General features: G+C 35.1%; 1 protein-coding gene across 1 annotated transcript; it reads right to left on the bottom strand.

Annotated features, from left to right (window-relative positions):
* Positions 1-14,336: 14,336 nt before the first annotated feature.
* On the bottom strand, positions 14,337-15,794 carry LOC118441055 (uncharacterized). Its single transcript, XM_035864958.2, has 2 exons — positions 15,646-15,794; positions 14,337-15,345 (listed from the first exon to the last, which is right to left on the bottom strand). The coding sequence occupies exons 1-2, from the start codon at positions 15,709-15,711 to the stop codon at positions 14,554-14,556; spliced, it is 858 nt and encodes a 285-aa protein (XP_035720851.2). The 5' UTR covers positions 15,712-15,794; the 3' UTR covers positions 14,337-14,553.
* Positions 15,795-16,186: the final 392 nt, after the last annotated feature.

Below are 16,186 nucleotides of genomic sequence, written 5' to 3'. Positions count from 1 at the left end.
CTATACTAATCCTCTTTTTTTTTCTTTCTTTTTCTTTTTTGTTTTCGTTTTTTAATATATCTATGTCTCTCAATACGTATCATTGTCTTTCTTCTTGCGTTTTTCTTTTTTTTTTCTTTTTTTTTCTAGCTTTTTCAATTTTTTTCTTTTTTTCTTTTTTATTCCGTCTCTTACAATATCTATGATATCCTCGGGTATACAAATATTTCTATTTATTTAGTTTTATTAAAAACTCGACGAAAAAATATTTACGCTCATCACAGGGAATAGGTTTTGCTCGTATAGAAATAAAATAATATTTGCTTTAGCAAAACGTTATTAATCATAGCAACTTACTATATATAAAAATTGTTTTATTCGTACGAAAAAAAAAAAAGAGAAAAAGAAAAAGGAAACAAAAAAGATAAGAACAAAAAATACAAAAAAAAAAAAACAAAAAGAAAACGAACGAAAGGGAAAGACAGATCGAGTATAGGCAAACGTATTATCCGACTTCTTGATTTAATTTCAGCTCGTTTTCCAAAGTTTTATTCCTACGTAAAAATTTCAGAGCAAGTGATGCGTTAACGGTGAATCAGGAGACAGCTGCTATACAAATAAGCTATATTTAAGTAGGAGTTAAGCGGTTTTCACGTTGTAAGAAATGCGCGTTGAAAGAAATCAAGATGTCATTCGCGAATTCGTTAGAGGGATGAACGGAGTGTAGGAAGGCAAAGGTAAGATGAATACGATGGAAGTTACTGAAGGAAGATAGAAAATAAGAAGGAGCAGAAGAAAAGGAAAAAAGAAGAAGAAGATGAAGAAGAAAAAGAAGAAGAGGAAGAAGAAAAATAATAGAAAAAGGATGAAGTCAAATAGGCGTGCAAACGAAATCGTAGGGTGAGGAGATCGACCGAGGGAAATATAAATCTGAAATTATAAAGCAATTTCATGGAAACCACAACAAAATTCACGAGAGGGAATATTAGTCGTCTCCAAACGGCTGCAGGCATTTGTCTGTATGTGTATCTATATATGTATGTCTGTGTATTTGTATATGTTTGTATATGTGTGTTTTTGAGCTAGACGTAAAAAGGAGAAAGAAGATAGGAAGGCAAGGGTGCAGGGAGGGGGATGAGAAGGAGGAAGAAGTGGGGTTAGTCTCGCTTTAGGTAAACTATTGCAAACGGGGGTCCGCTTGTCTTAATCGCGCATTACTCTTTCCTCGCCCTCGGGCCGTTTTTTCTTTTCTTCTTTTCGCAACTTCCGCGACGATTATGCGAAGATACGAGAGAAGTGAAATATGTACGACAGTTGGAATCGATTTTCCTTATGATAAAGCGCGTACAGTATAAGTCTGTGGACTCTGAAACGACGCTACGTTACTTTGCATATTAATCTCTTTTGGCCATGCTTGATGTCTTTTCCCTCTATTTTTCTTTTTTTCTCTTTTTCATTTCGTCCTGGTATCCTTCGCACCGAATATATTTATTTCAATGACGGAGTATACGAGAAACACGATTCGTCGGCACGAAATATCTTTTGGAAGCAGTCACGTATCGTGGCGATGTTTAAATTACAATTCTTCTTCGTTTCCTTCAATGAAACTCGAAATCTTCCGATCTCATTAATATAAATACTTATCACGTAAGATTTATGCGAGAAAGAGAGAGAGAGAGAGAGAGAGAGAGAGAGAGAGAGAGAGAGAGTGTCCAGTTCAAATACATGCTCGATTTAAAATCTACTTCGTTAAACATTTATATGCAATAAGATTTAAATCTGTAAAATTTTCTAATTTTCTATGATGTTTACGTCATAGGTATGCGTGCATTTAAAAACAATCTGTATATAAAAATCGTTCTATGTCCGTGTTATTTCAATCATCTTTTTTAATCATCTTCATGTATTAATAATTCATGTTAATGCGGCATTGAATTTAAGCTCAATGTAATCACGGATAAGTTATATTCAAGGGAGCAAAGGTCGTAAGAGGAATTAAGGATTCCTCCGTGGAATTCGCGTAACCCCTTGGCATTCTCACCGCAACGATTATTCTATGAAATAATAATAATAATCATTACGTCGCATTCCTTCTAAAAAAAATTCTTTTTCCAAAGCGATTTTCAAGTGAAAACACTTGCTGTTTTCGCGAATGAATTCTCTCAAATTACGCGCTAAAATCACAGTAGTGATATTACGTATTTTATCCTTGTAGTGTTGGTTATCAATTAGCAACATCCTGTTAATTAGTAAAGTTCAGTTGGCGACAGGTTCTCCTACTCGTCGTTGAATACCTAAACTTACTGAGAACTTCGTTACTCCAATGTGGGCGTTTATTACCTCAATTTGACATCTTACCATTGAAGGAGTGAGTATGTGAAAGAGAGAAAGAGAGAATAAGGAGAGAAATAGAGAAAGAAAGAAAGAGAGAGAGAGAGAGAGAAATAGGCAAAACGTATTACTAAAATCTACAAATATTAGCTTTTTATAACATTCGACTTTTCACACGTTTAATCTCTATAGCGTGATTTTGAAATAAAATGATTTTGAAATAAAAAGGTTAAAAGTAAAAAAATATAATTGGAATATTTAACTAAGAATGAAAAAAAAAAAAAAAAAAAGAGAGAGAACTATAGATAAAGTTGTTGCATAATGCTATCAGATAAATGTACAAGAAAATATACAAGGAAGATGCGAAAGAGTTTTTGAAAAGAGTAAAGTGAAAATAACTACCAATGATGTTTTTGCCATGCCGGATAAGCTCTCGTCGATTCTCTAAGGAAAAAGATATAAAATAACTTGTACTCTTTGTATCCTCGCTTCCTTGATTTTTCACGAATAAAGTGAACTACTTTATCGCACCTTCGTCCCCTTTTTTCCTTTTTTTGATTCTCTTTTTTTCCTTCCGCACTGATGACGAGATTTTTAAAAAACCGTCAAGAAATTTTCCGACCATTTTCATATTCCCCTTTCATAACCATGCGTTCACGAATAACCAACGAGATCCACGATGATTCTTCCTTCTCGCGCATTCTCTCGAAAAAGATATCAAATTATCAAGGAAAATTTATGGCGGATAGAAAAGTAACATTGCCATGAGCCAAATAGATTTGGCTCGAGGACGATAGTAATTCTAACTTGGGGACAACTTCAGGGAAGTCAAACTTATCAACTTGACAAAATCGATCTTAAATAAAAGTGAGAACATTAGAAGAGAACAGTACAAATTGTATCTCGATTTTTGACCATTCTAACGCTACCCAACCGCATTGTTTTTTTTTTTTCATTTCTTTTATGTTTTTTTGTTTCTCGTGTATGTTTTTTTTTGTTGTTTTTTTTTCTTTTTTCTTTTTTTTTAATTAAATTTGTAAATTGAAGTTTGATGAAACTAAACAAAATCGAGTTTACAATACATGGCCGTCCGTGCGCTAACGAATTAGACATTTTTCTGAAAAAGGAGTCTCGAGTAACACGAGCATCGAACAACTAAATTCGTTAAGGCTGTACGACGTGCTACGTTGTAATCGAGTTTATCTTTCGTTGGTACACCGTACTAGAATTTTATGAGGACGGATCGTTATACTATAGTACGTCACGATATCGAACTTAGTAGTATTTGTACGTCTTAACAACTCGGTTAAAGAGCACTTTTGAGGTTCCGTTACGATTCTAATGAGATATATACATACATATATATATATATATATTCGACTACGAAGCTTTCATTATACGATAACATCAATTTTTCTCAGAAATTTATTCCTTCCGAAGGGTCATTCGGATTCAACAAATTACTTCGAAATAATTGTCAATATATTCATCTGTATGTATGTATGTATGTATGCATGTATTTACTTCGAGGTCAATTATTTTCGTTAAAATTAATGGTACGTGCTCTTAAGAGAGAACAAAACTGTCGATGCGACTAATTTCATTTCCTTTTGGTAGTTTCGTGCTCCGAAACCAAAGTCGTTCGAAGTAACGACAAAATAAATAAAAATATATATTTACAAGTTATTTGTCCCTTTATATGTATCTACGATAATGATATTTTCTGCGCTCATCCGTTTTATAACTATAACAATACGTGGTATATTATGATATATGATATATGACGTATAAGAAATAACCTGGGTTTTCCTGCATAAACAATGTACAATGTTTATCTCAGAAAAATCCTACTATATAAGATATTATCCTTTTTATATACTATCTCTTGCCGTTATCTTTCCCGGGATAAGCGAGGAAAAGTATCTTGTAGTTTCTCAAATATCTGCTACATCATTGGCAAAACGAACGACCACGGTTTATATATATATATATATATATATATATACATATTGCTTTCGAAATTATATTGAATTGATTTACTTATTGAATTGGTTTGAGAATAAATGAACGATAGAAATTAAAAAAAAAAAAGAAAAGAAAACAAATTATAATTATAATTACATTTCCGTTGATGATTTATTAACAAAAAATTAAAGAAATTTTGATTGGAATGTAATTTTGTATAGAACGTATGAAATAATGAAAATATCAAAATGAAACGTTGAATATAGAATATCCAATCATGATCCGCGTATGTATATTTACAAAGTACGTATCAAATATTTCCAATCATTCAGAAATCTACAAAATTTCATAAAACTTCTTCCCGCACCAGTTGTTTGTATATATATATATATATACATATACATATTTTATACAAATCGTCAAACATTCGATATTTACTCGCAAACCATTCTGATACACGATTGCTTTCCAACGAGTTCAAACATTTTGACCAGTTAGGGAAATATTTCCAAAGAAATCTTCGATGGTAATAGGAATGTATGTAAGTACATGTACAGAGAAATTGAAACCTCTCGATTACTAGAGATGAGCCGTGGCACTTAACACCATCGACATTCACAGTGGTACTATTGCACTTTAGGCTGTCAAAGACCGGAGTTCTAAGGGCATGACGCATAACGAGGCCTAATAGCGAAATGACCCTAATTTACTGATTGATTAATGACAAGGCACTGACTGCATATTCCCCTCTGATTGGAGAATTCAAAGGGATGAAACCGTGCGTCTATATATGTATAGAGAATACTAACTGTTTGAATCATCTTGTCTAACCTAAGTAACGAATCGACTAACTCGTCCTTACAATAATAATAGTGTGAATTATAATAATAATAATAATAAGGGTGTATATATATAATGATATTAATATAATGGAGGTTCGTGCATGTTCATTGTCGTGTCACTGGTACATATTGCAATTTACGAAGACGCTGTTATTCTATCAAAGCTCTTATTCAAATAAAAAAGTTCGGGGAAGTCAAAGTTCGGGTCATTCGTAATTTTCCAAAGAAAGCCACGTAAGTACTTGCTACCGAAGTTGAACTAGAACTTTTTCACCGTCGCCTTACTGAAACGTTCTCGCGTTATTACTTCTAACGAACCTTCCAGGTATATTTAAAAAGTTCATTCATGAATTGATCCCCACGGAAATCTGTCTTTGAATAAATCACGTAAGAATTAAAGTGTGCGAAGACCATCTCATTGGAGAATTGCACCGTCAAAAATAATATATCAATTTTGTTTGTTAGTTCGCTCGGTCGAACATTTATCGCGCCCATTCTTTGTTGATATACGTTTATTACATAGAACCAACCGATCGATCGAACAGTATTCAGTGAAATGGCTTGATTGAATTGGCCGATAAAACCCTATAATATAAATTGCCAATAATATTTAATAAGCTTCCAACATTTTCGTCGTTTATAGATATTTAACGTATGTAGTTTATAAATTATGCGAATCCATTCTGTTTTATAACAATTATGAATAAAATTGAATAGTTAATAGTATCTATATTTTTAATTAAAAAAATTTTTAATCTTTAATCACATTACGAAATGATAATATACGTCGATTAATTCGTAAGTAATTAAATGGAAACGATCTTGACGAAATCCCTTGCCGACTCGTAAAGCTCTTTGAGAGTTTCGAACGTTGTCTTCGCGATTCTCTTTTATATAATCAACACAATGATGCAAGTGGTACAAGTTTTAGTTACAAGAAACTTTCGCTCGTCTAGTAGCTCTTCCTTTTTTCATCGTCATCCGACGACGACCAAATTCCTTTACCTTTTATCCATCAGGATTAGGAGACTCCAGCTTCCCATTTTAAATTAAACCATGGATTAAGCCTAAATTAGCCTTCTTAATTCAATTCAAATCCCCTTGGGGCCATAGCCGTCTCGCCACAGCATCTTCTTACCGATTCTTAAATGTCTCAAACCACTCTCTTACTTTCTTCTAACTATCTTTCTTTCTTTCTTTCTTCCGTATATTTTTCATATTTAATTTGATGCATTGAAAAAATAGTTAAATAATTGCAATCGAATAATCTGTAGATATGTTTTATCCCTTGAGACGCGAAACACGATATACGCAGCGAACTTTTGTTATTCTCATATATTTTCATCATTCCCGGGAGTTATTATCTCTACGTTTTCTCGCAAAACTGAAATGAAACCGTTACATAGTTGTTGTATTAAAACAAGAGATTATTTCATTTCGTCTCAGTTAATACGATATAATAACGTAAAATTGGTTCTTTTTAACAAGGTAAAATTTTCGCCAATAACAAAGCCGCAAAGTGCGGTTTATATTACTCGTTCAACATCCGTTATTTATCCGTAAAAAAAAAAAAATTGGAATTCACGATGGCCGAGCTTTATGTCGATTTAACCGATTAAAGAAGAAAGGAGAAAGTTAAACCGAACGATACCTTGAACGAGAATAGATAATATAAAAATTCTTTCGATATTATTCTTACAAAAATAACGGGCAATAGATTTTCACACGATCAGATTACTCGTCGTAAGGAAATCTTAACGACAGTCAAAGTAGCAATATTTTTCAATAAGAAAGAGAAATATCTTATCTCGATATTCGTATTGCCATCGTATTATTTTCGTGGGGGATCATAGAATTCTAGAGGCCTTAGAACATCCCCTCAAGTAGTTTTCCGTGGTGCACAGAGGATTCTTGTAAAACTTCTATCGGCGTTTGCGAAGTGAGCCAAATAACTTTCCCCCGGTGGCGACGTTCACGACGACAACGACAACGACGTCGAGTTAGAGAAGGAAAATAGAGAAGGGAGGGGAAAAAGAAGTAAAAAAAAGGTGGATGAGAACGAGAAGGAAGTAGAGGAATAAGAAGACGAATAAAAAGAGACAACCTCGGTAGCTATAAGCGTGTATGCATGCACACGTGTGAAGGTGTCTGTTATGTGTGACTTAGAGTAGGAAGATCGCTTCCGAGAAAACGAACAACCAAGAGAGTCAAACTCCCTTCGGATGACATTCGTGAAGAATGTTAAACCGAGAATCCAATCCGTAAAAGAAAGTCGTTCGAGATACTATTCGATAGGATTTATCGATGAATGATATCTATCAAAATCATACGATTACTTTGATCGATCTTTATAGCTAACATTAAATTATATATTTTCATATAAAATATATATCTTTCCTTTTATTTTAGCTTCTTTCTTTTTTCCTTTCTTTCTTTCTTTCTCTTTTTTTTTTTTTGTTTTTTCTCACCTCCTCCTCCTCCCCTCCCCCGCCTCCCCCCCTTAAAAAGTATATACTTTCAAATAGTTGAAAATGAAGGGATTAAAATTATGGGATATAACGATAAAGTGTATTAACTTACTGACAGCTAATTAAAATTCGCCGAGATCGTTATTTCGATCGAATAATTAACTAAATATCCCATCGTCGAAGTAGAAACCGCAGTAACTCGAGACTCGTGACACGAACGTTGTGGCCGATGAAACGGCCGACGTTGTTCAACCGAGAACGCTTTCAAGCGGTGCGTTACTTTCAAAGTCATACGTAGGAAAATTTGGTTTCGTTAATTGAAATGGCCCAATTGTCGGGGCTGCTCGAGGTCGAGCTAATCGATATGCGGTTCTCTATGTCCCCGGATTTCTCTTTCCCCGTTGGAACTCCAAATTATTTTGGTCGTTGCCAAATCCAAGCATACAGGAAAATACGAGAATTAGGAGAAGGAAACGGCAAACATCGAAAACAGGTAATGACACCATATTAATATATTGCTACTTGCCCATCTCTGATTAATGCACAAATATATTGATCGAAACTATTTGCAATATTAAACGTTATATTGAATATTATGTATTTGCTTACATATTGCTATTCGCAAAGGTTCTAAAAGGACTTTATCCTCATTTACGGTCTCTCTCGAATGAACCTACTTCTATTCCTTGAACCATGCTACATTTGATATATCGAAATGTAAAGCCGTCTAGTTAAGTTCGAACGTACCGCAACATGGTATTTCATTATACCATGCAAGGAACATAATCGTACCAGCTTTGCGAATACAGTTATTTCTCCGTAGGGATTCGATGACGCGAGAATACTCGCATATCTTTTGAAATGTATATGTATACATGTATATATCTACATTCATACATATATGCATATGTATGTTTCTATGTGTATATATGTGTGTATGTATGTACATACGTACGTACAAAGGAAGGTACGAGTCTACTTCACTCGGTGCTTAGAGTATTATCGACGAACGTAGCAAGCTCGAAAGTTCAGTCGAGTGAAACCCCGTCGAAACACGTCACATTGCGTGTCAGGCTCCTTCAAATAGCACTTTATCCATTCGCCTTTGCGCGTGAAAACACTAAGTAACGATATCCGATATATATATATATATATATATATATATATATATATATATATATTTATGCTCGAATTCGACCCTTTCGTCCGCTCTATTTGTCCTTTACTCCGTTTACTTTCATAACGTACATAAAAAAATTTGTTTATATTAAATCAATGACGGAGAATAATATCTTATCCATTTAAAACGTAATTAATTTAAAAGCAATATTAAGAAATATCGAATTTTTAATAAATGTTAATTACTATTTTTCTATTTGATTATATCTTTGCGAAATAATATATTTATATGTGGAAAATTTATAAAAATCTATAATATAAAATATTCTTGTCTTTTAAAAAATCATTCGAATTATCACGTTTATATGTATAGATATTTTCAGATATTTGTACTTTCTTTCCGACTGGATTTATTCGCTCCATTGGATAATCTACTTTTGGAAAATGTAGCAATCTTTAACGAAAACAAAGTTAGACTGTCAAATTTAGTGAATATAAACTCGATTCAATAGACAGTTGCTCCGAAGGCAATATAATTGCAATTAAAAACGATTTGACGTTAATGTATTCGTCGTTTAATGCACGATCGATGTCACTTTACTAAACGTTGGGTACAAACTACCACTCAAGTTTTTCCTGCTTAACGCGATATAAAAAAAAAAAAAAAAAAAAAAAAAATGCCAAATGCATATTTTAAAAAGTGTTTTATCAAAAGCTTTTGAAAAAGATTAAAATAATTTTCGTTTTGTTTTCTAATAGCTGTTAAAACAAAAGACAATACTTTTTTTGATTCTTCACGTACTTCATATAAAAAAAAAAAAAAAGAAAAAAAAAACCATATTAAATTATTCGTGCCTATTAAAAAATTTAAAAGACACTTTGCTCGATTTAAAAATAATTATACATTTTTAAAATGTATTTAAATATTTCACAGTGAGTGATCGTACGTAGATAAAATAAATGAATGTATCGATAAATTTTATTCAATTAATACTTACGATAGATATATAATCATTGAATGAATTCAAATACGTGGAAATTTTTTTAAAATATTAGGATTTGATCGATCTCAATGCGAGCTCAAATACATCGCTACATTAGAAGTGCGAGAAGCTCAGATATAGACGTTCTGGCCCGTTCTTTGCACATGTATTATTCCAAACCACCTGAAAGCCTTTCGTTGTACAAAAGTGTACAAAAATCTCAAAAGCTTTCGTACAAATCGTAAGTCACTGTCCGGCTTCCATCTCATCGATCGACTTAACAAACGTGGTTTATCCATTGAAGGATTACTATTCGGTACTTAAGTGAATCGCAGATCTAAGTAGCTAGCTTTGGTGTAGAAAGAAAAAGCAAAGTAAATATCACGTGAGCATTTTGAAATATAATCGGTAAAGTCCATCTTCGATGAGTACCTATCTGGAAACGCAATGTCACACGAGAATCTTAAAATGGAGATCAATGGGCGGAAATGGAGAGGTAAAAGGGAATAGGCTTGCAATTACGCCATGATAGAAATGTAAGACACGAGGAAGTAATTATTAGAAAGTCGCTCCAATCCATCGAATAGATATATTGTGACAAAAAAAAAAAAGAAAAAAGAAAAAAGAAAAAAAATAAATAAATAAATAAAAATCGGGGTTGACGTTCTCCCGTATAACATCGATCGTTTCACTGAGATAAAAGAATATATCATGGAAAAATTATTTTGAAGCGTTAAATTTTTCTTATACAAAGTGAGTGTTTTGATTCGATTACAACAAGTATTGTCTCTTAATGCGATCCTTTATCTTTTCAACGATATAACTCTTAATTCTATCTATGGCATGCATTGGCAATGGACAAAGCTAATATTCCTTTCGAAAACTGATTTATCATTGATCTTTCGTGAACATATCGGCTGCATTATCGTAGAAATATTTCAATTACTGACACGAGATTTCCGATGGCGTACGTTATTAAAGTTAATTCCACTCGTTGTTAACTCGACAATCACTTGATGTCTATCCCATATTAATCTTTTAGATAACGACAGGCAACGGTACGAAAAGGAAAGCAATTTGTAGTTATCGTTCGACCAATCTTACGTTGAATCATGAACTATTTAATGTGTTCGATCGTATTACGGCTTCAAAATATACCGTTAACGTCGGCAAACTGCCATTCAATTACCGATTTGGTAGAATATTGTTCGGAGATATCAGACATAGACGTAGCAGCTGGACGGTTGTGAAACCGAGCGATCGAACATTACGCATCCGTTAACACGAGACTCCGAGTATGAAGCAGGCTTAATATCTGATTTATGTCTCCGTTAAGCTTCCAGTGCGTACATCATAAATGTATATAGACACGAATCCTAGCTGTTCGAGTAAACGCTAAGCTTTGCTTCACCTGCTAGCTTCTATCCACGTACTATGCAACTCTTGTTGTTAAGAAAGTTTTCTTCCTTGGATCTTGGATAAATCTAATATCTAATATCTAATAGAATCAATGAATCGAAGAACATTTATATACGAATTATCCGCGTTATTATCTAAAGAAATTGAGAAAGATTAATGACGACTTTCGACCGTTTCACCTTTGTTATAGGCAAAATGATTTGATTGCAAAAAAAAAAAAAGAAAAAGAAAAAAGAAAAAAAAATAGAAATAAAAAATGTCTAAAGTTAAATGTTTAAAGTTGATTTCAAGGAACTATAGTAGCCGAGCATGTACACACGTGAACACATTTTCTTCAGAGAAAGGTCACGTCGAGAATCTTTTCAAACGAGCGCGACATCGTGACGGATGCCCGAAGTAGCAAAGTTCCTTTAAACTAAGCTCTCCCCTTCGAGACGTTTACACAGCTGCGACACGATGTGTCCTTCCCTTCTTTTTCGTCGAAATAGCTATTTGTTGCCAGTGCTAAATTTCAACAGTGTCAAGCTCTATTTATACGCAAAACATTTTCTCGGAATCGAGAAGAATAAAAACGCTCGTGTACTGAGACTTCGTCATTTTTAACAAGCGAAATAAAATAGATAAAAATTGGAATGAACGAGAAATTTTTTCATCAACCCGTACGAAGTCGCACAATAACGATCAAAAACGTGCACCAACGAATCTCCGTTAGCGAGCCGTTAAAATGAAAAAAAAAAAAAAAAAGAAGAAGAAAAAAAAAAAGAAAAAATTCTTTGGCACGATCGTTTACGTGACCATCTAACTCCGATGTCGCACTGATTAACTACGTGACGTGTGTTTAATGTCGCGATCACGCGCCTAATTAGGCCACAGTAACGGCTGCAGCCCTCGCGCAACCCTTCATCCTTGGTTCGTGCATTCGAGTCAGATTGCATCTTCGTATATATGAAACATTGTATTGCGAAAGTCGAGAAGCGAATGCAAATTCTCGCCTACGGGAGCACGACTCGACGAATGAGCTATAAGATGAAAGCAATTATATGACTTGCATGAGAGCATACGGCTTTTCCTACATCGACCAAATATGGAATTCCAGCCATGATTCAGCATGCTAAATGGTACTTTAAAATCAGACCGCTAAGAAATACAATTCACTATGATTATTCAACAAATAATTAATATTACGGAAGAGGAATCTTAGATCAAAGTACGAGAAAGTTGACTTCCGTCAATTTTCTACATTCGCCATTACGTGTACGCCATTCGCTAGATGTATCTATATGCATACGTACGAAACAACGTAAAATTTCTTTTTTTTTTTTTTTTCTTTTTTTTCTTACGATCGGTTCTTTATTTTTCTTTTTTGTCTTTACGCCGAGATTGCTTGTAACATAACCAATCTTTCTAATTAACTGAACGATACGAGCAATTTCGCTCGTTCGTTTATCCTCTATGGGGGTAAGAAAAAAAAAAAAAAAACAAAAAAAATAAAACAAAAAAAAAAACAAAAAAAAAGAAGAAAAGAAAAGAAAAGAAAAAGAAGTAATTATTTCCCGTGAAACCGTCGACGCAAATTATCTCGTACGAAAAGTACGAGAGATAAAATCCAAATCCAATTAGTGATTATGACGTCGCGATAGAAAATCACATGGTTTGGGAAGCATACGAGAAAGTGCGTCGTTTAAATACCGGACGTTCATAGCGACGACAATGCCATATTACTGACGAAACATTGCAACTACCGATGTAACGCTTGTGTTTTTTGTCTGTTATGAAACTTACGATACTCCAATTTTTTTTCTTTTTTTTTTTTCATGTTTCGTATTTATGCACATATAAAGGATGAGATTTTTAAATTGAGACACCTAAATATCTCAGAGAAACGAGGCATTTTTTTAAAAAGGAAATTTAATATAAAAATTGTTTACTTTGGATGGTATACAAGAGCATTATTTCTCATGCGAATGAACGTTTCGAAGATTACATCAGGGTCAACTTTATCTTAGAAATCTTTAATAATCTTTATAATCAGAATCTTATTTATTTTATTATAAAAAAAAAAAAAAAAAAAAAGAAAAAAAAACAAGGAAAAGAAAACGAACAACTTTTGTCTGAAACATTTCTTTTTTTGTTTCAAAAGCTCATTGTCTTTAAGATATTTCAAGGTGTTTCGATATAGAAAAAAAAAAAAAAGAAAAACCTACATATAAATACATAAGAAGTAAAAAAAAAAAAAATATGTATACAAATACATTACATACCAAGATAAACGTGATTTGAGCCCATCAGTTAAGACTCTTGAAAGCTTCGCCAATCTCAATCATTTCTTTCCCACCTCCATCTGCGTTTCACAGGAAATTAGTAAAGTTGGATAACTTCTGATCGAATATAATTCCCTTAATGAATATTCCTTGAGCGTGATAAAGCGATTTATTAGCTCGCTTCGAGCTTCAAGATAGTTTCGCTTTCTTTCACGAGTTTCACCGTGGACGATTCAACGCTCGGTGTGATTTCACCGTGACGAACGTAATGAGGCGCAAGTGTGCACCGGGAAAATACGAATAATAAATCGATAGGCGCTTTTTGTTCGGCAATGGCAATTACGATGAATTACAACATATAACCATTACAACATTAAATTCGGCAAGAGCTGTTAATTATACCCGTATACTTTCATATATTTTCTATCGTTAATAACGTATCAAATTAGTACGACCGGAATTCGGGGCCCAAAGTATTTTGAGATTATGCCAAAGTTTCTTATATCATAGCCCCTTGAACGTTGTTAGTCGCAATCATTAGATAACAAGAACCAAGAGAACCTACAAGAATTTTCGTACATCTTATTATTGCATCTTCTGTAAAAAGATCAACGAGAAGACTACGGTAGCTGTATCGTACGGATATAACGAGAACTTAATCTTCTACCGTGCATCCCCAATATTCCCAACTACAGTCATGGCGTTAAGTTCTAGGGGCGGTACTTGGTAATTAAGCGAACGATGCGTCACAGACAAAAGCTGGTACCACGAACACGAAAGCCCTACTAGTTTATCACAGAACGGTGAAGAGATTCCGGCCCTTTTCTTATTCAAGACGATAGATACGTTTACAGTGAACATAGCCAATAGGAGAGGATAGAATTGGAGGGGAGATACATTGTCTTGTGTAAAAGAGTATTTTGTCGATTGAAGGACATTGACCTTCCGAGATCGCAGCAACATAAAACATCTGTATAAAATAATTTATTTTATTTCGCAATTAATCTAAAGACTTCCGCGTATAAAAAAAATAAAGAAAAAAAGAGAAAGAGAAAAAAAAGAAAGAGAGAGAGGGAATAGCGCATCTGTTGGTATGCAAAAGGAATTGGAAGAAGGGAATACTAGAATTATATACAAGATGATAATCGCTGGCGTAGACTGGTCTCGACGGTCATGGTCAAGAATATCATCGTCGATGATGCAATCCACCAAAATCGGAAATCTCCAAGCCGTGACCTCCAAAGCCACCTCCTCCGTAGCCATGGCCGCCACCATAGCCGCCACCGTAGCCACCACCATCACCTCCTCCTCCTCCTCCTCCTCCTTGGACGAGTACTGGATAAGATTCTTTGACGACCACGGGGACCTTAACCGGGTAAGGTACTTCCTTTTGTACAGGGAAAGGTACCTTTACAGGTACGCTCACCGGGTATGGTACTTTGACGGGCACCTTTACGGGAATCTTGAACGGCACTGGTACCGGTTTTTCAACTGGCACCGGAATATGCTTTTCCACGGGCACTGGGTAAGGTTTAGGCACGTGCACCGGATAAGGACGATCGACCGGGACCTTCACTGGCACCGCCACCGGAACCGGTACATTCCTTTCGACCGGATATGGTGCAGGTACTGGTACTTGAACCTCTCGATGGATCGTTATAGAACTTATGCGTCCTCCATCGCCACCTCCCAATCCACCGCCACCTCCTAAACCACCGCCACCGCCAAATCCGCCTCCTCCAAAGCCTCCTCCATGACCTCCTCCCAATCCGCCTCCTCCGAAGCCTCCTCCATGACCTCCTCCCAATCCGCCGCCAAGTCCTTCGTGCCCGCCAAAGTCGCCGAAGCCATGACCCAAACTTAATTCCAATCCTCTCTTACTCTTTGCGTCCTTGCTATCGATGGCCTCCTTCTTTAATGGCTTCTTCGTCTCGGTGGCTAACGTTGCCGTTGCCACGAGGACGAGAAGAACGAGTGCCTGTTAACAGATCATTCCCATGTTATTTCTAACACCTCATTTATATTCCCTTTTACATAGAAAAACAAAAAATCGATTTCTTCTATTTGTCGTTATAAATAATTTGAAAAAAAAAAGTGCAAAACAAAATAACAGAACATAAAACTATTATCGACTAGAGCGATAATAATTCAACAATGAGTTCGATTATTTGTAGATATAAAAACAAGTAAACGATACGTTTTATATAGTACGTTTTCCCTTTGTCATAAAAAATATCCTAAAACGCTAAAAAGATTCTTAGCTTCGAAGCGAGCTCACCTGCGGAGTGCTCATGGTAGACTTCGGTAGTGCACACTGAAGTTGCATAGTCGCAATCAGCGGCATATATACCAGCAGCACTTTCGCCGTGGCTAGCACGGACCCACTCCCCGGAAAAACGTACGCGTCGTGCCCGGAACGTCTTAAGGTGGACCATAGAACGCTACGCTTCGTGACGCACGCGAACTAATAATCGCAAAATAGTCCGGCCTTCTCAGCTACATTTTCCCACGGGCTAAGGAATCGCGTGAATCGATTTGTGTGAAATCTTTCTTCCACTTATGATCAATTTCTCGTGAATAGAATCTAAAAAACTTATCATACGCATGTTTCTCTTTTATCACTCTCTCTCTCTCTCTCTCTTACTCTCTCTCTCTCTTCGATCTCTTTTTCTTTCTTTCTTTCTCTATTTCATTAGGAGAAAGAAGGTAAAGACTGACGCTCGCAATTTCGCCGCTCACTCGGTGCTCGTAAACGATACCGGACATAATTCTGATCCAAGTGATCGACCGCTTGCGTAATCACCATTCTCGATCGGAAG

This window comes from Vespa mandarinia, chromosome 6 (assembly GCF_050613455.1).
Source record: "Vespa mandarinia isolate Hongniang chromosome 6, ASM5061345v1, whole genome shotgun sequence".
Classification (NCBI taxonomy): domain Eukaryota; kingdom Metazoa; phylum Arthropoda; class Insecta; order Hymenoptera; family Vespidae; genus Vespa; species Vespa mandarinia.
The sequence above is the reverse complement of the archived record's forward strand: the minus strand, read 5'-3'. Positions and strand labels throughout refer to the sequence as shown.